This window comes from Maylandia zebra, linkage group LG13 (assembly GCF_041146795.1).
Source record: "Maylandia zebra isolate NMK-2024a linkage group LG13, Mzebra_GT3a, whole genome shotgun sequence".
NCBI classification, from domain to species: domain Eukaryota; kingdom Metazoa; phylum Chordata; class Actinopteri; order Cichliformes; family Cichlidae; genus Maylandia; species Maylandia zebra.
This window is the reverse complement of record NC_135179.1, coordinates 20,550,475-20,577,312: the sequence shown is the minus strand read 5'-3', so window position 1 is coordinate 20,577,312 and position 26,838 is coordinate 20,550,475. Positions and strand designations below refer to the sequence as shown.

The 26,838-nt window shown below is 39.3% G+C and overlaps 1 protein-coding gene across 5 annotated transcripts in view; it reads left to right on the top strand.

The window, feature by feature from the left end:
* Positions 1-26,838, top strand: part of eys (eyes shut homolog) — a 177,394-nt gene that overhangs the window by 114,407 nt on the left and 36,149 nt on the right. For all 5 annotated transcript variants that reach the window (XM_076891743.1, XM_076891744.1, XM_076891742.1 and 2 more), the window contains 3 exons: positions 7,282-7,458; positions 16,541-16,691; positions 25,086-25,194. In XM_076891743.1, coding sequence (XP_076747858.1) covers positions 7,282-7,458; positions 16,541-16,691; positions 25,086-25,194 — 437 coding nt within the window. The remainder of the gene's footprint in view (positions 1-7,281; positions 7,459-16,540; positions 16,692-25,085; positions 25,195-26,838) is intronic.

Genomic DNA, 26,838 nt, shown 5'->3' with positions numbered 1-26,838 from the left:
TGCAGTTGTTTATTACACAAAATAAATTATATTATCACACTTCTGGCCACATAGCGCTGCTATTCACTGCACATGCCCATATTAACCTTAACCAGAGGGTTTAAAAAAAACAAACCAGTGTTTACATACCATATCTGCTTCAGCCTGGCCTGGTGGACAAAAAATTGGTTAAGGATTCCCCGAGCTTTCACGCCCCTCGTGTTCTTCATGTGCCCACCATTAGAAGCATGCCTATGGAAAAAGTGTGCCGGCACACAGTGCAGTGCGCTTTATAGGTGTTATCGTGCACTTTTCCAGCCAGGTGTTTCCCTTTTCCCATTCCTCCCTGTACTTTTGCAGCCTTTTTTTTCTTTCTCTGAGCGAACAAACATTGCTGCTCTAACGCTGGGCTTACACTGTGCGATTTTTGGCCCATTTTGAGCCGATTTTTGAGTCGTGCGACCGATTTGGTGATCGGCCCGATTTTGGCCTTCATCGTGCATCGTGTAGTATACGTGGGGTAACGAGAAGCGATTAACACCTCACGACCAGCTCCCGATCATCAATCGCTCGTGAGGGTGTCACCGCAGCCGCTCACACTGCTCACGCGCAAACACGTAAACGTCGGTGAAAAAGATGATCTGGACACAAGCGATGGAGGCGCAACTTGTAGAACTTTGGAAAGCTCATCCGAGCCTTTTCGATGTGGCATCACAAAATTATCACGACCACAACAACCGTGAAAATAGTTGGATTTACACTGCTGCTTAATCACAGCTGCCTGATCAGTGTTTTTCATTAGCAATTTAGCAAAGTTGATGGTGGTGGTGTGTCTGTGTGAGTGAAAGACAGAGAGAGCGAGAGAGCAACAGAATTTCTGTTATAACCTTCATTTTATGGAGGCACAGTGTGAGCACTCAGGTCGCATCAGAGCATCGGGCGGTATAGTGTGAGACCTGCATCGTGACCTACCAACTTCTAACCCCTGTGAGTCAATCGTGCAGTTTGAGCAGGAGCTGAATAACGTGACTGAAAAAATCGCACAGTGTCTGCCCAGCTTTAGGTGTACTGTCGTCCGAGACTTGCACCGCAGTGTCGGCGTTTGTTTCCCTGTTGACCATGCTTGTTGTTGTGGTCATCTGTTGTCTTCCGGTATTTTCTCCGCAAGCGACCTTTCCTCGACCAATGAGATAAGCGGTAATCTGAATTGTCATACTCAAATTGTCATAAGTGTGCTGTCAGCTCATTGATCACAAAGCAGGAGAGGGGCTGGGAATTATGTTTTCAAACAAAGCGTTAATTCCATTAACATTTATAGACTACTTTTGATTCTCACTGTATTACGGGACAAAGTGCGTCCCTTATTAGCTCAATACGGGACGATTCCGTTTTTTAAGGGACGGTTGGCAACCCTAGTTGTGAGTAATACCAAAAGCAATGTTCTGCTGGATGAAAATAAAAACAATTTCAAAAGGTAATCTAAGCCATCAGTTGTGAATAGTTTTCAATTTTTGCTTATTTGTGTCCATGTGAGAAGATATTACTTGTTCTGAGAAACTCAGTTCTCTGACAGTTTGAATGCTCTCTGTGTGGGCTTTAACTAAATTAGGATCTATTGATAACAGAAGCCACTAAATGTGATACGTGCAGAGAAAATTTTGAGAGATTTACATTCTTCTTCGTGCTAAAGTTGTTCCGAAAACAGTGTTAGGTTTGCGTTCACCTTTGCAACCTTTGTAAATGACTAAATCAGATGGCATAATCTTATGTTTATGAAACATGTGGAATCCTGACAGAACGCTGCTCAAAGCTAATATTAACAGTCATTAATGTGGCAGGAGCAGCCTGTATGCACCTGGCACCCTGATTTGACACATCTGCCATGTGTTCTCAAAATGCTAATTTACAGGTGTTTAAGTAATCAACTGAAATATTATGTTTCTCTCCAGGCGCTGTAACAAAAGTGATGCTATTTTTAAGGCTTCACACTGATTCGATTTTCCCGTGGGAGAGCGCTATGTCGAGGAAAGCGGTGCCCCCCCTTTGCTCGCATGACAGAGATGCTTCTTTGTTAAGCCGGTTATTAAAGATCCTTTCGCCAGCGTCTAAACAGCCTGTAGAGATCAGAGAATATGATTCATTCATTGACTCATTTGTTCTTTCAACCATTTCAAGTTCAGGAAAAAAAAAAGTGTCACAAAATATCATCATTTGTAGCTGCTGCACATGAGCAAGCTTAAGGCTGACTTCAGTACCGTAATTGGAAATGAACCCTGATAAATCAAACCTGCATTATGACATGATTGTTACATATTATATGTAGTAAATTCCCACCATGATAAAATATATCCACTGTTATGTTAGAGCTGATGATACAGTCTCACGATCACGGGTTGTGCCCTCAGCCTTTCCCTTTCAAGCAGTGAGTTCCTGCTTATTCCTCAACTTGTCATAAACTTTTCCTTTAAATATCAGCAGTGGCCTTTTGGTGTCATTTCTGCTGAGTTTGTGAAATTGCACCTCCTCAAAAGCAGTCTAGTCTCTCAGGTTTAACAGAGCGCAGTCTCATGTGGGCACTCATCGTATGATGTGCTTTGCAAGACTAGTTCTTCGCCCGCAGACAGAGTCCCGGGGCTGTTTACATGCTGACAAAGTCTGTGCATGTGAATTGCTGCAGCATCTTTGCTAGGTGACAACCTTGTCTTCACATCTTGTTGAATTAAGTAATGGGCACAAGAGAACAGTGGAGCAAGTCACCCCTGCTCTCAGTTAATTATAGACACGTCATACCGCATAGTGACTAATGATGTGGACTTGTTTGTGTCCTAGATGAAACGCTGACATGTCATACTTCACATATCCAAAAATAATAATAATAATAATAACAACAACCAGGAAGTATTGTGTTACCAACAGTTAAGAATGAATCACGACACGAGAGTGTCTAATTTCATCTGAGCCATAGTTTTTGCCTACTTAGCCATGTAAGACTGAAGTAATACAGTGAAGTTAAAGAGTCCCAGTGCTCTGTCTCAGTAAATTAAGACAGTAGCTTTTCTTTGTAATGGCAATAGATTTATTCAGTGTGGAAAAAAAACAAACATACTGTTTGAAATTACACTTATTTTTCTTAAGGCACCCCATGCTGATCATCATCTGTTTTGTAAGTGGATGGTTCATTAAATGTGTTCCAGAAATATACTTTTTTACTCTAAAAGAAAAGGAGGAGGAAGAAAAAGAAGGAAATGAAGGAAACCAAAATCTATATTGTTATCATTCATAATCCACCCTTTTGCTTTTCATTCCTTAAATTATTTTCCAAATTATTATTTTTCTGTAATAATTATGATACTTTTAATAGATCATAAGTGCCTTTTTTTTTTTATAATGAATGTGTTTACATCTGTCAGTGCGCCCCAGGGTGGCTGTGGTTACAATGTAGCTAGCCATTACCAGTGTGTGAATGTGTGTGTGAATGGGTGAATGACTGGACGTGTAAAGCGCTTTGGGGTCCTTAGGGACTAGTAAAGTGCTATATAAATACAGGCCATTCACCATTTACTTACTGTATTTATGTATGTACTATATGTATACTTGGTCACAGCTCCATTAGAACTGCAACCACAACTACACGTGTTAGCAGTCAACAAAGAAATGTGGCTCTACATTTGCAGCCAGCACACATCTCTTTTATCACAAAATTGATAAAATGCGATATAATAACAACTATGACCAAAAACATCGGAGTCAGCTTTAGTCTGAATCATATGAGCAGTTCCTACTTAAGGAGCTTGAGTGCATTCACTTATGTTTGGCCCTGGAAGTGCTCCGCTGGTAGGATGTACCATAATCCAGGCTAGTGCTTTTGGTTCAGTGAGTGTTCGATATTACCTAGCCACCCATCACATGGTTTTGTCAAGATAAAAGCAGTCCAGCTGAGCATATCAGAGTTTTAAGGTATGATAAATTGTCTCTTCAGAGAAGGCACAGTAGGTAGTAGACCTCAGCAAAGACTTTCTATCAAGCATGCAAGAAATCAGTTAAAAGACACTACAAAAATTATACACACACACACCATCATGGAGTAAATGGTTGAAAGAAGAAGATATAAAAGGTGAAACCATTATTCAGGCTTGGTGTGTATTAATCATGACCTACTGCTTTTAGCTCATTGAGTTGTGTCTTTGCTTCTCGGGAATCTGAAGCCATGGTTTTGGATGTTGGCCAGAAATGAATAATACAATGAAAGTTGAGTTTTTTTCAATTGAGTCCTTAACTACTTTTGTTTAACCACAACATCAGTCCAAGAAGCTTTTTCATTTCATTTTTGTTTTTCCCTAAAGTGCCTTTTTATGTATCTATCTGCATCTTTTTACATCTTTTCCTTTGACCTTATCCAGTCCAAACAATCATGCTAATTATACTGATTTTATTTATAACAGTAACAAATATATTTGTTAGAAAATCATCTTATAAAATGCCAAATGTGCCACCATGGAGATGATATTATCAGAAAGTGGGAACCTTGTCTATAAATGTAGTTGGGAGAAATAACAAACCATTAAAAAAAAATGAAAAGACATTGTGGTGAACCTTTCCTGCTTTTGTTTCCGTTTCGTGTTTGACATTAATTGGACCTGATGAGGGGTTGTCAGATTCCTGCTTTGCCAACTCACTGGCTAGGTGCTGGCAGCTCTTTATGTGGGCATCTAGTGTGTGTTTGCTGTAATGGCTGGTGCCTTTTAAAATGAGCCAGTTCAGTCTTCCTTACTCAGAAATTGCCAACAGATATTATAGGATTGATTTATCATTTTCACCCCCAAGGAAACCACGCCTTCCACAACAAAAGCAACACAATTTTTGTTTTCTCTTTCTGTGTAATTTCAAGCATTGGCTGTCATGTCTGCTCCACATAATTCTATGTGCAACTCGGAGGATTCGTGTGCTCTGGTTGGTCAGGAAATCAGCGAGGGTAGGAAAGTGTCTGAGCGGCTCTTCAGTCCAAGCAAAGTAAAAAAAAAAAAAAGGAATATAACTATGTGAAAAATGATATGACGGGAAACTCATCTCTGGTGTTGGTCTAGCGACTGATCATTAAACTGGACCAAGTCAGTGTCCCATGGGCCCCCGGGCCACTGGACAGTCCTTATTGTCAAACCCTGCAATTCACCTTGGTGATATTTTCACTTACTGTACGACTTGAATCCTTTTCCTAGGCTCATTAAGGCCATTTTCAGAATGCCCTGTTGACACGAATGACTGATACAGAGGAATTGCGTTATCCCTGTTGCCATGAGTGAACCCACTAACAATGCATTAGCTGTCCAAGAGTAGTTCCTGACTCACAAATCAAGCAGCCCAACAGTAATTTTTGAAAAAGAGCTGCAGCCAGTTACACAAACCAGTAGCAGGCTACAATACGCTGCATAAATGTGACCACAGGAGAATGCATTTTCTCAAAACCTTGAAACAATACTGCATAATGTGAGTAAGGCTGAGCACATATAAAAGACAATGTTTGCTGCAGGAAAACATTAGATATCGGATTAACCTTTAACCTGATTTTAAATAAACGTGTAGTGTCACAGAGCTGTGGTAAGGTATACATGTCTATAAGCACATTACTTGAATAACATCTGTGGTTGGTCAAAAATCCTCAAATTTTTCATATAAAAGATAAAAACACAAGGCCTGTACCTCCTCTGGTGCTGTCACACTAGAGTAAAGTAAGAATGGCAATCTCCTTGCTACAACTAAAAATCAAGGTTTGCTAACTTTTGCGTCCTGTGACCAAATGGTTGCCCGGAGGGAGGCAAACTGTCTCCAAAAAGAATGGGGAAGGTTTGCAAATGATATTTCATAAACATGGACAGATTCCAACATGCTGCAATCAACTAGATTCAGCTCAACTTGTCTGCCATGTATCTCTTTACTGATGAAATCACTGTTCATCAGCAACTACTGTTTGTGGAACGATTTCTACATTCTTGTTTCAGATATGTGAGTATGTGGCTGGACTCTGAATTTCAGTAGTTAATATGAATTTTTGTGTATGTTAAAGGCAGCAGATTTGCAACAGATGGCAAAAGATTTACGATATTTGCCAATTTACTTCAGTTAATCGTGTATTATCACAAACAGATTGCACGTAATTGCCAACATGATTCCATTCAGTCACAAACAGCAGACGTACTCTGCCTTATTGCCATTTTATTGCTTTCTTAACATATCATAATTGTTTTGAAGGTGGCAACTGACTGCGAGTGGTAACATTTCTGGTCCCCATCTTGAAAGCAACCATGTCAAACGAGATGAGATCGCAAGCTCGTTGCACACAGTCGTAGTAATTCTGTTCATGTCACGGTCTCCAACCTCTGCTTTCCCTGTAGCATTGCAGCCAGAGACCTAACCCCTCTTATCACTGCAAGTGGTCAGAACTGTACTTTCATAAACATAGCAGGGGTTTTTATCGATGGAGTTCGAGAACTTTTTAACCATACCTTGTATAAGCATAAAGTTAGTCTATAATATCGCCTCCATTATAGGCATCCCTAGAGATTTCCCCTGCTACAACTTCATATTCTTCTTATTCCATTTCTTTTACTTTGTAGTCTGTTCTAAATATTGTCAATCATTCACATCCTACTTTAAAAATCCATTTGATCCAACATCAAAACGCAAAAAAGTGAACACTGGAGTCATGAAAGAACATTCTCATATATCATGCAATAAAAAAATATCTCTCTATTTTTTTTGTACCCAACACATATTGTATATTATGAGCTCTCAACTTGAGAGCTGGACTGTTTTGTTAGAATCCCCTGAGCTGAAGTCAAGGTGGCCTATTTTGAATTGGCTGTCATGTACCTGAGCAGTAAGCTATCCACCAGGTGTACAAAGTCCTTTGTGTAAAGGCCAACATATCATCACAGGCTTGCGAAGTTGATGACCTGAGTGTGTACCTCCTCCACCTCTCCTTATAGTCATATCACTTTGTCATCCAATGGGAAATGACACTCTAGCACATAGCCCTGACAAGGCCCTGCTGATTCTGCACACAGATGGCTGTCTATGCTGCAAAGGCACACAGCAGCCAGTTTTTGCTCTTCTGTTTGCAAACAACAGCCCTGTAGGGCATTGCTTTTACAAGATATGTCATTCTTCATTTATATATAAGTATATTGTCTAATGGTCAATAAAGTGTGTATGAGGGGTTTTTTTTGTCCAAGTAATATTACAATTCTAATTCTCTTACACCATGTAAGCTCAAAGCATCAATTTGCATCTAATGCTTGTTTCCAGATGCCACAGTATATATCCCTTCATTCGATGGAACTTCCTACTTGGAGCTACGGCCGCTTGCGTTGCTTCTCCAGCCTTCTGGTGTCAGCAATAATCGACCCGCAGGAGTCAAGGACACCCCCGTTTTTCTCTGTTTGACAGTGAAAACCCGATCCAGACAAGGAACGATCCTCTACAGTGAGTACAGTCTTTCCCATTACCAGTAAAGACCTGCAACACTGTAAAAGGAACCTTATAATAGAGTGTTTCCCCCTTAACTATATCTTTACAGGTGTAATATAAGGTGAAATAAAAGCCATCACTTCTTTTATACTGCATTGTCGTCCAATAAGTAATTCAGCTGCCATTGATGGAAATTCCTCTACTTGTATCAACATTTACACCAAAAAATGAGTTTGCTTTGTTTTCAGGAAGTTAAATCAGAGGCTCAATAGCTTATTTGTGTCATTTACATTTAAATTTAATCCAGAGCCAGCATCCTATTTGCTTAGCTGATCTTGTGCTTTCTGAAATTAACACAATTCCAATAGCCACCAACTCTAAATTTCACAAATTAGCATTTCATTAACATCTCATTTGTGCAATCTGCACAAAAACAAAGTGTACTCATGAGAAGTACACTTTGGGGTTATGTGCTGGACTATTTCTTGTCCAGATGCAATAATTTGCTTTTAAAAAGCCATTTCCTCTTATTTCCTCAGAATTAAACAAAATATATATTGTCTTAGTAAACGTAAGAGGATGTGTTAACGTCTTCAGAATGCATCTTGACTCTTGGGTGATTGGCAGAACAAGTGAAACAGGTTTATTTGCAGAAAACAGACATAGTGGCATTGATAAGAGCCTCTCAGAAGACAAGTCTATACTGCTTAATGGTTTCTGGACAAGCAGCAAAAATTCATCTGCTGTCATGCTCGTTGTCTCTTTATAGATGCTCTCGACCTCCTCTGTGGGAACGTCATGTTTTCAGAAGTTGATTACACTGACATGTTTACATAAGCTCCAGCAAACACAACTGCTCTGCAACAGTTGTTATGCCAAAGAAAACAAGAAATACGAGAGTGAATGAGAATCGCATTTGATCAGCGTTCTGTAACATATTCAAAACGTACCTAATGCTATTTTACATATAGATATTTTCTTCTTGTTTGATTGTTTCATTTTAATCACGTAAAATCTCAAGAAGGGTCTGGCCAAGACAGCAGCAAACCTAGTTACAACTATCAAACTACACAGACACAATATCCATTTCATGTATAGTGAAACAAATCAAGGGCGAAACACATCGAATCTCAAAAACAGTTTGACTGCAAATTTAGGAGCAATCACCCTGACCGAGGCTGCTATTTTCTCCATCCTTGAAATGACTTCAGTTTCCCCCCAAAGTAACCAGCTCTGACAATTTCAGGTCCTTCTGGACATTATTCCAGAGAATGTGGCGGCATATTTATTACACAAGAGATATGTAAAGAGTCTGGGCTAAAGCAATAGTCTATTGTGTTTCCCTTTCACTTTAAAAGAATACATGCACTGATCAATCTCAAGTATTAATATTTTAAAAAAGCCACTGGCCTGACTTTAAATGTCACCCAGGGCATGCAGTGAGTCATCTATTGATGCAGGGAATTGTGGGATACAAATACAGCTCTTACGTTTCCAAGGCTGCAAGTAAAAGGACACAGAAACCTAGAGAGTATCTTGTGCCATAGCTGCCATTCAGTCAATGTTTAATTAGTTATGACATTTTCAGCAAATAAGTGGATTCAGCTACAAGCAAATGTTAAGATAATGTGTCAGGAGCACCATGTACTTCTCAGAAGGAAACGCAAACAGTGCTCTGGTGGAGGATTACAGATAGCCTTGTCTTCTGTCGACAGCTGGGAGTTTTTTCGCTGTTACAGTGCTGATGATTGAGCTGTGAGGTAAAAGCGAACAAAGGAATCCTCATAAGGCAAGAGCTGGACACTCACACGCAGAGATAGCATTGGGATCACCCTTTATGTCCACTGTGAGCTCTACACTGTATGTCTGCCTGCTGCCAGCTCTTTTGTTCCCACACCTGTGCACACACATACACACTCTCCTTTGTTAAAGTAGAAGATTGGGGTGGGTAGGCCAGGCAACCCCGAGTAGACCCTCATAACAATGGAGTATTGTTTTGGGAAGAGAAGAGTCAGTGATTTTTTTTTTTTTTTTTTTTGAGGACTGAGAAAGCTGAGCCATGAGAACTTTAGTTAATTTACCCTGCTTTGTGTGTATTACACATCTGTTCAAAATATGTATGCATATATTAAGTATCAGCCAGCTTAGGGGTGAATCCAGAGCATGAACGCATTGAGCTGCTCTAATAAAAAAGCATCCAACTCTGGGTCTCCGTGGACCGGCTCCTCGCTCTAAAAACTGCATCCACCTTGAGTTTAGGAGCCTCTCGTTGTTCCCGTGTTACAGCACAGCAAGTCAGGTGCAAGTGCAACAGAACTGTAACCAGCATACATTGTGTGGCGATCATGGGTAATTTATTCTATACCCACCAGCAGAAGACATCATAACATTCATCTTTCTGGTGTAACCTAGATCAACCTCTTATCGGTGACATCGTCTACAGGTCCTGGACCTATTAAACAGCTCAGTACACCTCAGGGTTAAACCGTATTTCCTCTCCTTTGATCATAATGTGGAATTTCTGGCTTGACTAACTGTAATGAGAGTGGCGAGGAGTAAATCCAGGAGTTGTTTAAAATTCAGGTGTGAAATATCCCCTCGAACCCAAAATATGTGATGCAACTGCAGAAGAGTGTATATTAATTCATTTAACAGTCTTACATTATCACTAGGAAGTTATGCTTGTACCAGCTGACTTTTGTTATGCAGTTTAATTCTGAAAGAACTAACAGAATTATTCTTTCTGTGTGCTTTTGACACTATAGGCTATTTTGTGGGGGGGAAAGGTGGTTTTACTTTTACTATTCTTTGGGGTAATAATAGCTTGACTTTTCTTCACTGGGCTGACATTGGCCTCCCACGATGGCTACTGAGTGAATTAGCGTTGCACCAAAGACTTAAATCTTTGTATTTAAAGAGCTGTTAATTAGGCTGCACTCAGAATGTAATAGAAGTCTAAATTAGTGCTTTATATAGGGTTGGTGTATTTGAAAGGTCAGCCAGCTAAACCTTAAATAGACATAGACAATGGTAACATCAATTTAAAGACAGCTATACGGTATCCTGTCTGACACGGGCGCTTAATTACAGTGTTCAAAAATCAACCAGTCAGTAAATTAAGGAATGAAAAGTCTTTTTAAAATGACATATTCCCAATATATGTGCATTTTTATTATATGCTAAAAATCTTTCTTTATCTATAAAATCCAAATCTACATTTGGTTTGTGTTGCAGAGATTTAGGGTATATTATTAAGGACTTTTTTAAAAATGTCAAATGATAGGTTTGAGAATAGAATAGCGGAATAATTGCAAAGCAAAGCCATTAGTATGCTCCCCCATACTTGAAGTAATGGTTTGAATTTTGATTTTTTTTTTCTTTTCTGTTTGAAAAACCGAATATTACATGGATAAAAAGAATATAGCTTCAGGGAGCTTTTTTTTCTGCCCGAGAAAAGCTTTTCATAATATGACTGAGAATGCATTTGCATCTGTCATAAGTCATAAGCTATGTATTTTATATACAAAGCTATGCATTACAAACTACACAGTTTAATGCAAGTTGTTGCCTGAGTTCTCTAATTAGTATTTTTCCCGTACTATATGCAGAACAATAACAGGAAACACTTATATTATAATTACTTAAATCAGGACTCTGTAACACAATTTATCTTTATTCTTAAGGAATAAAGACAACGACGTGATTTGAAAGAATGTGGTTTCAAAGGTTGTACAGTAACACCCCCTTTGTAGTTGTCAGATGTGACTTGACGTCAAGATAGCAGTATTGTCTCACTTCCACCCTGGCATAAGTCGCCTCATATATTCACTGCCACCAGTTGTCTAGCTGTGTGGATCATAAGTTATACCAGTCTAAGCCTTTGCAGATTTATACTATAGATCAGTTTGAAAAACTGACTGCTGTTTCAACCTGATGTCATCTTTATTCCAAACCAGCTTTCACCACACTCAATTGTAGACGTGAACACGGCTGTAAATTACAAAACATAGTCATAATTTTAGGTTAGTTGGTTCAATTAAATCCGCCTGCTCACTGTTCTCAGTAATATTTACAGTATCTCACTGGCACAGAAAGCAGACTGCGAGCCTTGTCACGAAAAGAGATGGATGTTCAGAAAGCATAAATAGTGGGCACGGTGCCTTTTATCTAGAAATACTTCCTGGCATATAGCACCCATCTCTTTCACATCAGTGAATAGGAACTGAAAAGAAAACTCGAGAGATCAAACAGACAAAGTTAATCAGAAGAAAACCAAAAGACGTGCATTGAGATGCGAAGACTCTCCCCGCCAGACCTGCTCCTTATTCTCTGCTCCCCCTTTTCTTTACACCTCTCCCTGAAGCAAACTCGCGAGTCTCCCCCTGGACTTCAATTGTCAGCTGGAGAAGAAAAAATAGAGGAGGTGGGGTGAGCAAGAGAGAGGGGGAGGGGGAGAGCGAGAGAGAGAGAGAGAGAGAGAAAACAGGTGACAGCGACTGGCAGAAGGACGAACGCTCTGTTAAGTTCAGCACAGAGTAACAGGGCCATGGGGACTGTAGGAAACAATATCCTTACAGAAGAAAAATAGCAAAATAAAAGATGCTGCAACATTGACATCTAGAGAAAATAATATCTGGCAGCGAATGAGTTATAGAGCTAAGCAGAAATTGATTTGAGAGGAGATGAGAGAGGCTTATTTTTGCAGTAGGAAGTAAGAAGTGTAAGGCTTCCTTTGTTAGTCCATTCATAAACATTTGACAGCCCACTGTGTTTTTGAAAAAATAAAAAAAAAAGGATATTATTCAGTATTTTAATACACAATATCTTAGTGGGTAACACAGCATGTCTTTTGTACTGTCTTCTTCCACTCACTCCCAACTGGTAGATGACAGATGACTCCCCCTCCCTGAGCCTGGTTTCCTTCTATTAAAAGGGAGTTTTTCCTTCCCACAGTCACCAAAGTGCTTGCTCACAGTCATCTGATTCTTGTGGTTTTATCTGTATTATTGTAGGGTCTTAAACTCACAATATAAAGCTCATTGAGGTAACTGTTGTTGTGATTCGGTGTTATATAAATAAAATAAATGGTCATTCCATGTTGCCCTTTTAATGTAATTTTTGCCCTTTGTTCGTTTTTTTTGCTTTGTTTGCTTTGTTAAAGAATATTTTAGTGGTTAGTTAGTTTTACATTTCTTTGGCAGAATGCAGCATGTTTATGACAGCAGCAGGTTAAATTCAGACTTAAACATTTCAGTCTCCTTCAGTATTTAAAGTGACTCACTGGCTGCTGCCCTGTTCCAACCAGCACCGCCCACTGCTTGCTTTAAAATTATAATTGTTTTTTAAACCCTTCTGAAGGTGATTTTAAAAAAAACTGCAGCATCCCTTGTTTCTCACCTCATGTAAGTTTTTCACAGCAAATATATGCACTGCTATTAACAGGCCCCGGGTGTCCGAATATTTTTGCACCATACCATAATGTTTGAGTCATATTTCCTTTCCACTTTCAAGCTTTTCCTCTCAGCGCAAGCTTTTTTTTTAATAATGCCTTGTGACTTTACCACAAGCAAAAAGCGTCAAAAGCAATTGTTTGCTAGAGGAAAGTCAAGTACTGTGTATCTCAAATTATTATCTCATTTCATGCTGCTGACTAAAGATTATATTCAAAACATAACTGCATTTAACAACTCATCAGTTGCATTTTGTCTTCACGTATAAAGAGTCCGTGTTGCTCTAAAATTAAACAGGTGCTTGCATTTAAGCAAACAATACATTTTTGACTAAACAAAGGCTCTTGGAAGGATTCAGACTGGACACAGATTTATCAGCTTCTCAGACGCTTGCCAGCCCTGTAATAATTTGTGAAAAAGAGCACTTTTAATATACTGGAATCAGCTGAGCCTTTTTAGATAGATATATGGAAATCGCCAAATAGAGATGAACACCAGAATATGTGTTTTTTCTGCCCTTGACATGAAGTCTCTTGCATAAGATGTATTTTATAACAAAGCGGTTTGGTACTGTTGCAGGCACGATCCAGAGTTAACACCTTTATTGAGAACGGTATCAAAAGAAGGTTGACTTTTATGATTTGAATGACAACAAAAGGCAAGTTGGACACAATTTTTTACATCTTAAATACCGCTGAGATTTATTAAATCACTGAGAGGTGAACTGAAAAATCTGATTACATGTTACACTGCGGTGTTCTACTGCCGAACTGTGGATTATGACTTTTGACTGGATGTTAATTTGTCACATTCTGCCCACCAAAAGCATTATTAGTCACTGACCCAGTCTCCAAACTTCCCAGATTCTGATGCTATAAAGCATCCACAGCATGAGCCGGATCCACGGAGGATCCATGCCACGACCACAGGACATTTTAGGAAAGCTGTAACAATGAATACTGTGTCTCTGGATGAAATCATGTGCTGGCAGCATGATCATACAGAAGAGCAGACGACCAAGAAAGGAAGATTACTGAACAAGTGAATGAGAGTAATTTTATCTCTTCGAGCAGGATGCAAACTAATTAAATGCTCCAGACAAATGAAGCCATTTAAAAGCCTCTTATTCTACTATGAATGATGCCTTGCTACCTACAGTGTCCCTACTGCTATTTTTTCCTGGGCTAAGAGTCCTACCCTTCTGCAGAACAAAGATCAGAAAATTATAGGAGTGAGATATTTATTCCTGTGTGTCATTCTGCAACAGTGGCTTGTAGTATGGCACTGCACTGTTAAATGCATCCCTGTTGTTTCCTAAGACAAAGAATGGTCGGCTTAAAGAATACATTTATCTGAGTGTAGCATATTAAGCTAAGCATTGCCTCCTGTGGACAAAGAGATGGGGATTTTCTTGATGCCCTTCTTGCCCTGGAGGAATTGTTCTGAGCTTTCACATGAGTTGCCATATACCCTTAAAACAACAAGCTCTGCTTTTGTTCAATTTTTCTCTGGTGTCCAAATCCTCCACTCATTTCATTACTTCAAGAGAGATGCCACAGGAATGTCTCTGCCCACACACCTCTGTCCTGGTCCTAGCCTAGCAAAGAGTTTTGACGCAGTTACCATTGTCATTGTGAAATGAAATAGGCCAACCCTGATTGTGTTGAGTCTACTCAGTAGTTCCCTCTGGGTGTGTGGTCCCCTGTCGCCCTCTGTAATTCAGCTGAAATGTGCCCTATAAGCCCTGTTGGAAACAAAGAAATATTTTAGGTCCCTCTAACTGGGCACTATTGCTGTTCAGTCCTCTGACTTGCAGGAATGTCTTCCCTGACAGTGGGCAAGTTTGGTCTCTGTCTCCCTGCTGCATTTTATGTTGCTCCCCTTTTGCTCCTGTGTTCTTAGACAGTTGAAGACCTCGATAGTGTGTGTGGGGGAGAATTTCATGCTGCTGCTGGCTGTCGCTCCCACAATGCACTGTCTCACTTGCAAGACACTCAAAATCTCCCATTGAGATATAATGTGCTGGAGTTAAGTGACATACTGTAGAGGTCATATTCCTGTTTTGCAATCAAGACCACAAAGGCTGGGGAAAAGTCGCACCAGCTGCCATTTCCCAGAGGCTTTTCCAGCAGGAGCAAAATGTAGATTTACCATCAGTCCTCCAGTCGCAAGATTGTTCTGCTTAAATTTAAAAAAAAAATGTTTTGGATCTTGAGAGCCCAAGCTGTGATAAAAGTACCTGGTAATCATTCTCCTGGTAGGCAGGCAGAATGAGACCTACTAGAGTGATCCATGGGGAAGATACTTATATCCTGAGGATACCCTCTTGCTTGCTACCTCTTACCTCTCCTCCCTGCAATAAACCTACTGAAAACTTGTGTGTTTATGTGCACATGAGTGGATCTTTATCTTTTGAAGCAGAAAACTCACTGCTTTCTGCTAACCATACCATGGCATAATGGTAATAAAAAAACATTTTACTGTTATCCTAGTAGCTCTGAATAGTGTGGTTCCTGTGTGGCACACACACAGGGATGATTCAGCTCATATTGATGCAGTCTTGGTATGTTATAATATGAATCATTACTCATAAGTGAACAGCGCTTTATGTTCGATGCCAAGTCTCAGATAGCTTCATATAGCTCAGACTGTGAAAGGAGCAGTTTGATTTAAGGAGGTCTGTCAGACAGTGAGGACCAAAGTTTCAGTTTCCACCAGTGGTATAAGGGACAAGGAGCCCTGTACTTACTTCCTTGTAGGTCTTTACTAACACGGTGTCTGCAGCAGTGGGCAGAGAAGATTTATCTCGAATCAGTCTCCTCTCTCTTCTCTTCTCTTTTCAACAATTTCCCCCTTGTAGGTGGGAGTATCCAGTGGAAAGTTTCGATCTCTCAGCGAGAATTGATTATTATTCACTATACTTTTTCAATTGAGCTCTCCATGACCTTTGAGTAGATTTCTATCTATTTCTTTCATATTTTCTTGTTACTTTTAACTCGGCTAAGACTGAATGATTTGTATGCCATTTGGTCCATCCTAATTTAATCCTTCAACAAAAAAAAAAACAGTGCGAGTGCTTGCAATGCCTTTTAAGCCTTACACTTTAGATTTTATCAGGTCTAAGTCAGTTTATTCTTAGCTGTTTTGTTGAGGGAATGATTGCCCAGTTTGTGCATTTATTGTAGAACTCACAGCAATGTGAACTAGGTCTTTGTAAGCTTCAAGGAGGCATGTATTTTGACTGTGTAATGGCATTTGTTGGCAGATAGCAATCTTCCCTCAGGTGTCAGGTAGTGGTCCTGTATATTACCTCTGTTTTTGTATTTGTATTTGTATTGCATCTTTATTTTTAACACATTAAAATGCATCACACAGCAGAGATTAAAGATCATTTTGAAAAATTAGCATACAATGTGAGGAAAGCATATGGAAGAAGCCCTGTGCAGCTACCGTAGTTACTCAACTGAACATGTTCAAATCAGATCATCTTCTATTTTCAGATTTTAAAGTCACACACAAAGGGGCCTCATTTTATACACTCAGTATCTTTGATAAGTTTGAAATCATGTAACGAATATTGTACTGATACAATACAGCAATATGCAAAAAGAGGCTATTTACTAATTGTGATTTTCTTACCTTTCCAGCTCAGGAGCAGAACTTTGGGGATCAGTTCCTTCATGTTTTCCTTCAAGATGGAAGCCCTGTTGCTAAACTTGGTTGTGGTGGCAGTCATATTTTGCATGCAGCTGTAAATCAGAACATCAATAACAACAGATGGACGTCAGTCACCATCAGGTAACGATATGGTGCTTCTACTTTGCTGTCATTCACCTAGAATTCAACTGCCAGGGAAGAACGTTTTTTGTAACATGTGTCAAGCAGGCCTAGAACGATTGAAGGTACAGTCAGTCATTTTTTGAAGTTATTTAATAGAAAAAAGAAAACTGTACTCATAGGTTCCAACAAACTGATGCATTCTCATAAAAGCTATTATAAATCTATTAAAAATACTGTTGTGGGAGGATCAAAGAGGATCAAAATGTGTTCATCATGCTTGTGTATTCCCGATATTGTCGCAATAATTTGTTATCAACATTCATTGTCTGTACAGCTGACAAGAGCTGAGTAAACAACAACTAGTTGTAAGCTAACATTATGCCCGCTAATGTTAGGCTCAGTTGTCCTTAAAATCGCACTTTCCCGTTACAGTCTTTCAAGCAACAGACTCCAACAAAGTTACATCCACCCATAACGGACTCCTTTCACAAAATGTTACAGACTTTTCTAGCGTAAAAGAAGGTGGACACTTCTCAGTCAGCATTGCCAGCTGAGGTAAACAGTAGGTTGATGGCCTTCCACAGACTGGGAAAAGCTCAGGAGCAAATCGGGATCTGGAACAGTCAATAGTAGAAACAATCTAAATCTTCTTTAAATGAATGTTTTTGATCTCTGTTTGTTGGCTAAAATGTGTTTTACATACTGTAACTGTACATTTGTGAACTAAAATAATGAATAGTAATATGTAAATTGTTTACATCTTATCGGCATTATTTTTTACCTATCAACAGTTTTAAAACTCCACTAGCATACACAAATTGCATAAAAACAATAGCAAAATATCCATCTTACTAGTAACTAAATTTAGCTCCTTTTTTATGTCCTTTAGTAATACTGCTTATGAAAAGGCATAAGCAACAAATATAACTACTCTTTAGATTTATCATGGGAAAACATCTCACTTTCAAACATTTGGCAGTAGACTCGTTACCAGACCTGATTCATATATATTTTGATTTATTGCTTGTTCCTTTCAAATAGTTCTGATCAGCCATCCTTGCCCCTGCACTGCTGATCTTGTGTCTCTGTACTGCACACAAAGGCTTAGAGGCTTCATCACTGTGGGGCAGAGTAAGCCAGCAGGAGAAATGAGAGAGTGCCTGCTGCTGAGCTCTGCTTCTATTTGCTCTTGATCGGTTCAGCAATTTTATTCATATGCAAATGAGCCCATGACATCATCAAGTCATGTTTGAGCACAGAGTACCTACTTTCCTTGGGTGATAGTTGGCAACACTGAATACAGATGCCTTGCTGTTGTCAGCATGTATGCAGTGCAGTGCTGTGGTTGTATCTAACTGTAAATACTGTAATCCAGACTCCAATGACCGGTGAAAAAATTGAAATTGCCTGAAGGCACTGTAACACAGTCTCATCTCCATATTTTTTTTCCCAATCTTTCCCTCTTGCATGACTCTCAAATGCTCTTTTTTTTCTATCTTGCTGTCATCTCGGGTTGTGTGGTGCCACTGCACCTAACATCGGAAAGGGAAAACATTTACCTGTTTTTAGACAAATACAGTTACACCCCTTTGACTTTCTCATGTTATACCCATAAATGTCTGTCTGTTGCACCACACAGCAGCGTTGCTACAAAGCCTATTCAACATTACCCGACCAAGCTTCAGTACTATAGTATGAAAACATTGACACTCATTTTTCATAAGCTTTATTTCTGGTGACATAACTGCTGCACGGGGTACGACGTCGCAGATGCAAAAATGCTTGTTTGTTTTTTACTTAAATTGTTTTCCCTACATTATGATCACATATAATTAAGCAAAAATCCAACTTAAAACCATGATAAAGAGTGTTAATGTTTCTTTACCTCGCCCTATTTGAAATCCTCTTAGCTATGAAGGAACACTGTTTAGCAGTCGTGCACCATTTCGTCTTGCTAATCATCCTCAACAAAGGGATAAAAGACATTATGAATATTTAATCAAGAATTTAGAAGCCAGTCCTGACAGTAAACATAATTGAATGAATCACATTTTCCTTTTGTTGGTCTTCAAAAGGAAAATGTGATTCATTTCACTGAAACATTCAGGACTGTTTAAATTGGCTGCCACATACATGAAATATAAAGTCCATACCTTTCTCTCCAGTGAGCTTCCATTGAATTATGAACACTTTGGCTGTGTAGAAACACTGAGTTTGGTTTCGGGGAAAATGGATTATAATAACTTATATTATATTTATTCAGACACGCTATCAATAGCTATGCAGATTTTCTAAATGTAATGGTGTTACGGTGCATTGTGTTTTCACAAAACCGTGTGTAACGCAAAGGCAGATTGATAACAGCTGTGAAGCATGCAAAACATTTCCACAAGGCAGCAACTTTGTATTATATTTTCCCTCTCCAGAAATGTTTAATTGTATTATTTCACTTAAAGCACAAATGGGCTGTAGCACTCCAGAGCAGACAAATGCTGGCAAGACAAAAAGCCACTGCTGAAATGCCCCTTGCTGCCAGATAAATTCACAAAGGGGAGTGTGCAGGGGGGATGCTGTGTCATTTTTCATTTGGGGAGGACATGTTTGTTGCTGGCTTGGTTTTTGATGTTGGGAAGTTTTCCTTTGGGGATGTTTAAGGCAATACTGCTGCGATTAAATTTGAGAGTGGCAGACTCCAAACGCTCCCCTGGTCATTTGTGAGGTGTGTATGCTTTTAGCTGAATCCCGTACTACTTGCCATTCACTGTTGGAGTAATTTCCATTTACACTCAGTCAAAGATCAACAAGGATGACACACAGCATTCTGCAGCATCACATTTCTTACCTTGTCAGAGGTGAACTCGGAGTCCCTGGCAGACATGATTATTTAAATTTATGCTGCTTTTGTTGGTGCTTTTTTCTCTTCAGTCAAAGGAATGGGAGTAGTGTCTCAAGTATGATTCAGGCTTACTGAAAAATATTCTTTTTTGTCTGACTGAGGATCCTGTGTCTAGCACCTTCTGGGTTTTGATGTTCATGTTGACGTTTTTTACTGTTGAAAATGCACCAAATTTTCAGTTTGTGTAGAAGCAGTGCATGAATACCTCGTCATCACGTCTTTTCTTACAACCTTTGTTTGAAAGGATGAAAATGTCAGCGTTCTGCTTGATCACTGAAAGCAAAGATTCTCAAAAAAACTTGCCTTTAGTCTTCTTTGGTGATGCCATAGGGTAGTATTGCAGGTTGTTTTAATTCTGTCTTGAATTGCTTTGATTTCAAAAGAAATGTACATCTGTATTTACACTTTATTAGGTACACCTTGACAATACTGGGTTGGACTCTCCTTTTCCCTTTAAAACTGTCCTAATTCGTGTCCTAATTCTTCATGGCATAGATTCAGCAAGAGGCTGGAAACAATCCTCAAGACTTTTGGTCTTGGCATGAGAGCATCACACAGATGCTGCAGATGCAAATCTTTTGCTCCACCACATCACAAAGGTGCTCTGTTGGATTGAGATCTTGTGATTGTGGAGGCCAGGCAACATTTTTCCAATTTTCTCCTTTTTAGGTTTGGTAAGTCTGTGTGAGCTGTAGCCTCAGTTTCTGTTCTTAGTTGACAGGACGGGCACCCGGTGTGGTCTTCTGCTGCTACTTCAGGTTCAAATTGATCTGCCTGCACAGATGCTCTTCTGCATATCCTGGTTGTAACGAGTGGCTATTCTGGTTACTGTTACCATCCTGTCAGCTCAGTGCAGTCTCACTTCTAGCAACAACAAGGCATTTTCACCCTGAGAACTCCCACTCACTGGATATTTTCTCTCTATCAGAACATTCTCTGTAAATCCTAGAAATGGCCGTGTGGAAAAAAATCCCAGTAGATCAGCAGTTCCTGAAATACTCAAACCAGCTCGTCTGGCACCAACAACCGTACCACATTCAAAGTCACTTAAACCACCGTTCTTCACGATTCTGATGCTCGGTTTGAACTGCAGCAGCTCGTCTTGACCCTTTCTACGTGTTTAAATGCTCGGAGTTTCTCCCACGGAATTGGATGATTTGTGATAATGAGCAATTGAACAGGTTTGCCTAATGAAGTGCTTCTCAGTGAATGTGTATTTCATAATTAGATCCCTTAAATCACTTTTCTTTTAAATTAGCACCGTATTCACATTACAGCCACATTATAGGTGGGTTGTTTTGTCCAAGCAATGTTTTTGTACACATACTCTTGAGTGTCTTTCCTCCAGCACAGAACAGAATGAGCCAAGGATCAGTCAACCAAGTCTATGACTAATGGATGAGGCCATGATGTCCAGACTTTTACTTCCTCTACAGCTCCGATAAACGAAAACAAAACACTGGTTCACGATTCTTCTAATGCAGCTCTTGCTATGCCCTTCCTGTGTGTCCTGAAATAGTATGTGCTTGCTCTGACCACAAAACACAGGACAGCAAATAACAGGAAGAGCATTAATTATTAGTTGCTGATTAAATTATTATGATTCTCTAACTGTTGCTTTTCACAATAATAAAAGAATTTAAAAAATGGCGACTTTAGTTTCTCGTTCAGTTTTTAATTCAGCGAGCATGCTATCATTTGCATCGCATATTGAACTTTAACGATTATTTAATTATTTAATCGTTAAACTTATATTTAATGGCCTGTTCAGTGATCATCGAATAGTTTTGTAGAAAAAAATGAACATGTGGGTGTGAAATGTCTCCTAGCAACAGCCGCTGGTACCAGGAAGAAAACAGACTTATGCTGTGAGAAGAAACACTGGAAAGAATTTCAAAAAAGTAACTTATTTCAGGGCATCTCAGGGAGTCGGGGAATCTGACTTCTTTGAATTATTGTCACAGAAACATTGGAAACTCCGCTTTCTGAGTTCGAGTCCTCTTCAGCTCCGAAACGCTGATTTACTTCACTCAGCATAATGTTTGCTGATATAGAACTAAGAGGGCATTTTAGTGCGAGTCAATCAATGGTGCATTTTGTTATACGATGTGGTTAGATCAATCTTATGATTTGCGTCTATCCTATTAATGGGTACATAACCCCTTTGCAGTTTGTGAAAGTAATTACCAAACTGCTACATTACAAGTGAACACTTCCCTGCTGGGTATTAATCCTTTGGAGAGTAATAGAGAAAAATGTATTTGGGGAAATGGCACGCCATATGTGCGCTTGTTTCAAAAGTATCTGATTTAATAAGGGCCGTTTTTGTTTTTGAAACCACGTCCTTTTTTTTTTCACAGCAAGGTATATGTATCAATTACACACTATTCAGAGTTGTATTGACAAGTCCTCCCATGAAAGATTCAGCAGCAGCCCTGCCTGCTCACTTGGAGTTTCTTTTGTGAAGCTTCACAATACCACGAGTGTTGCTGTGTGCTGTCTAATTGTATTGCTGGAGATATAATGATAGAACACAGGCTACCCAAATTAATTGAGGCTTGCCAGTCACAGCACAAATTATGCAGCAAATGCTGCAGTGCTGCTTGTGTGAAAGTAACTGCACCAGAGCCAGCCATTACAGTCAATGTAGGTGTAGTTTATGATCTGATAAAGAGCATGTTGCACTTATGGAAAAAACAACAACAAAAACAACAAACAGACCCCTTTGTATATCTTGTGCAATAGGTGCAGTGGTGTGATATGACATTTCATGATTTGTAACCATATGTAAGGTTATTTTCAGTTAAATCAGATGCAGCGCCGCGACCTGTTGTGCTAATAAGAATATCAAAGTAACAGTTGGTACTTGTCTTCTTTGTGTGTGTGTGCCAGCTACAGCTCACTGATAATAAACCCTACTGAGCATAGTCTCCATTTGCAGAACTAACAGACACTTAAATCAATCAAATGACTCACAAATGATAACTTCACAACTTACATGTTACACATTATGATTTGCTCTTTGTAAGAATCAGAAATATGGCTAGAATAACAAGGCTTTTTTGTGCCTTTTTTCCCCCAGACACTAAAAACTGTTGCAAGGGCACCGTGCAGTGCATGATGTTTTACTGCCATCTGTTGCCAATACTTTCAGATGTTTCATGCAAAAGTAATATTTTAATGATTGTCCTCCTTTATTATTAGTTGTCTGCAGGGGACTGTGAAGAGGGAATGTTCTTATTGGATTGTAGAGACAAACACCCACCTTCAGGTTTAACAAATACCTCTGTGTAAAGGTGCAGTCCTGAAAATATTTGCAAGGTCCCTTAACATTCCAGGTAATATTTCAGTTGTGATCCTCCGGAAAGTTGCTGTAATGCAGTTGCACCTTAATTAGTCACACACCAGACGCAGTCTAAATGAGGATGTTAGAGATGACAAATCACTCATGATTAGAACATTAGCCAGATGAACAAATGCATAAATGATGATTGAGTTAGGAAAATGATCACAGCCATATTGTGGTGTGGTCTGTCTTTGGAGAAATATTTATCCGTCTCTGTTTGTTTACCTCAAACTGGAACTTTGCTGCGTGGGTCCTGTGAGACCCAGAAATGAATGGTGCACAAGGGGCCCAATAAGAAATCACAGTTTCTTCCCTACATTAGAGAAAACCACTGTTTCTTTTCCTTCTTATTCATTCATATGTTTGTTTGTTTGGTTTTGGGCTTGTGTGTATGTGTGTGGCGATTATAATGTGGAGCTGTAGGTCATATTTCTAGCTATCTACACCACATAAAGTAGTTGTACTCATTTTTAAAAATATATAAATAGTCACGTTTTCCTTAAAGCAAGACTATTGTAAATTAGCTTGCTGGAATATTAAATGTGCTCATAAGAACTCATCAAGTTCGCTTACTTTGTGTGCATGCTTTCCATATCTCCCAGGGACAGTTTTTGTAGCATCAGTAGCCCGAATAAAAGCTACTGTGGTAAGCACCAAAATATTCATCAAGCGCCCTCAGCAATAGAGGTTGTAATGATGTTGTGATGTTTCATACCTCGCAAAATGGTCCATTTTTGTTGCACAAAGATAAGGATTGATATATCGCACAATTCTATCCCTTTCATTAGGATCCAAGGAACAGCGGGGCAATATCCCAATGTAAGAGAGTGAGCTCACTGGAACACACTGAGCACCACCAGGATGTTAATGGATGTCTTTTGTGGACATTAGGTTGCCTTTCACATTTGCCAATGTAAATGTGCCTTAATTTATCAGTGAGTGTGTACAAAACGGCTCTTATGATTTCCACACCTGTAATTAGTCCTACCTGAAGTTGAGTATGATTGCCGCAGGGAGGTGTCCTGGAAGGCTGTTTCAAATTTGCAGGAGGGCGATTGCTCTGATTGTTTCCATCTGGCTATTAAAGCAGACGTTTGAGGGTTGTTCCTCATCAGTCATCATCGGTACAGTCAAAAAGAATGGCTGAATAAGTTACGAAATACGCACAATCGTAGTTGTGTGGCGTGTTTACAGGCTGGTGGCAAAGAAACCCACAGAACACAAAGGGCATCACGCATTGCCGTGTTTACGTGTGTGGCGGAGAGCGTGCAACCTTTTGCATAATGTTGAGCCTTTTAAAGTGGCTTCTATTGTGTACTGCCAGCATAAGGCCGGTGATGAATTGGGGAGAGGGGATCACTTGACTTTGCCAGAGCTGGAATATGACACAAGTAGACCATCTACTTAACATTACGGCTGCAACATTAATGACTACTACAATTGTATATTTCCCCAGAGAGACGCTGAGGGTCAAATGATAAAATTATCTTCCTTCTCATTAGGTTTGTAATGTATATCTAGTTTGTGCCCTCGTTTTTATCATTAATTAATCCTGAATGACATAATGAGCACTCATACCCATAATCATGTTTTTGGCCTATTGTTATCATTGTTATCAGTAGTAGCAGTGGTAGAAAATCATAGAAAATGTTATTAAAACTGGTATTTATGTCACAGATCATGTACCTGGTTATGATTGGTGATCTCACTCTGTGGTTTTTCTTTAGGCACTCCATAGGTACTGTTGCATTACTGTGTCCATTTCAATTTGGCTGAGAAACACAACTACTTACAGAAAATAAAAAGCACTGCAGCACTGAGCCAAAACCTGTTTCTGGCTTTCTTATTTAAATCCAAAACTGGGGAAAACATTGCCTGTTTTTTCTTGTCTCTCCTGGATTTAGGGTAAGAGCTTGTGATACAAACGGACCATTACTTCAGACCCAGTGTGCCAGTGCATAAAGTGTCTTGTAAAACGATGTGTAATGTATATCTAGTAAGTTTATGGAATATTCTCCATGGTCACATTAGGAGCTTCACTGCTGTCTGCTCTGTTTGTTTCTCCATCAGAGCCTTTTCCACACTTTGTTGGCGTTATTGTGAGTATCAGACATGGCAGGGAGAGGGCTTCCTAACTTACCCCTGGTTTCTGTGTCTTCTCTTTTAACAGATACAATCTGCCTGTTGGCAAACAAGGAGGCCCGTGTATGATTGAAATAGCTGCAGATAATGGCACGGCTCAGCATCTCGAGGAGTACATCTCATACCCTGTGTCACAGGTATCCTGACTTCTCTGCACTCAAATCTACCCTTTGTACAACCATCATCTCATTTCAAACACATAATTATCTCTCAGTTATCTTATTCCTTTTACAGCACAGTTTGCCTTAAAAACATTGAAATGTTGGTACAGCAGTAATATCATCGCCCGTGGATCCCGATATTCTTCAGTAAATAATAATAATTAAAGAAATACGCATGTATTTCCATCGAGAGCCATTCCAGCATTTAAACGCTGCTCTAATAATGAATGCCACAAAGCCATCAGTGGCTTTTAGTTTTTGTAGCAGGGTTGTTTGTCAATGTCTTTGCTTATATAAAGGCTGCATTGTTATCTAAAATTTCTGAAATCTGCTAAATGTCATTGTGACAATTATGAAGTAAAACAGTATAAATGCAGCATTAATGTTAAAGAGCAACACAGGAAATATGCCCTGGCATTTATGTCATATAGACAGATGATGTTTACTGGCAATTTTTTTTCCCTGACATCCCTGCATTTTTGTCCCACAGCCCTATACATTTGGCACCCCCACAGTGCCAACCCCCACATTCAAATAAACAACTTATAGAACTCATGACAGCAGGGCCATCAGTAGATTGACTGTATGTTGTTGTGTGCTGCCAAAGCCCATTGCTTTATGAATACAAAACAGGCTTCCATTTAGAAAAAAGTGCATCTTTTACAGTATTATCTATAGATAATCACAATTGGCAAACATGTAAGCCACATCAAGCTTGTTCTATTATTAATCACAGGCTGGTCTTTTTTTTTTCTGGCTCATTAATTTGATTAACAACACCTATATTTGTTATTAATTAATAATTTTGCTTTCACATTCAAATATGCAGAGAGAGTCTCAACCTTCCCACTGGCCCAACATGCCTCCCACTCCTCAGTGTGATTTATGGTCTTCTAATTTGAGATGCCAACATGTTTCTTTGTTCCTCATTCATTACATGAGCACTATCTTTGCTACAATTAGACATCACAGTGCTAAACTTTTTCTTGTATTGTCAGGTTTAAAGATGAAGTGAATGAGTGTGTTTCTAAAAATAAAAAAATACTACTTACACTTACACTTACACGCTGTGTATATTTGTGGATAAACAATACCAGTAAAAAGCTACTTGTAGTGTTTTGTATCAAATGAAGATCTTAAAAATGTCTTGGAAACAAATATGTGCTTTAGTTATTTGTGTTGTATTTGTGTTGGCTTTATCTGACACTGTCAGCCAAGAGAAGAAGTGAGTGGGCTCAAAACTAAAGCCAGCTGTAGACTTCAGAGAGAGATAGCTGCTGTCACTTTCCAGTCTAGACTGCCGAGGCTAATCAGACAGCTTAGCAGATGTTGGTGAAGCAATATTGCCATCTATTTCACTGTTAGTATATGTCAAATTAGAAGTATCTTGATTTCTCACTAAACACTGTTATCTAGTTACTCAGGGCTGTGGCAAAGTGGCAGGCTGTAGTTTTCATTTTGGATCAGTTTCTTTTTAATTAGTACAAAGACAGGATACACCCAGCTATAGAGCTGTGTCAGGGTTCACAGCAGGCTTGCTGCTCTACTGGTGTATGAGACCAGATTGCATTCAATGCCCAGTAGCCGGTGCCGTAGGGGTATAATTACTCATAGATAAAG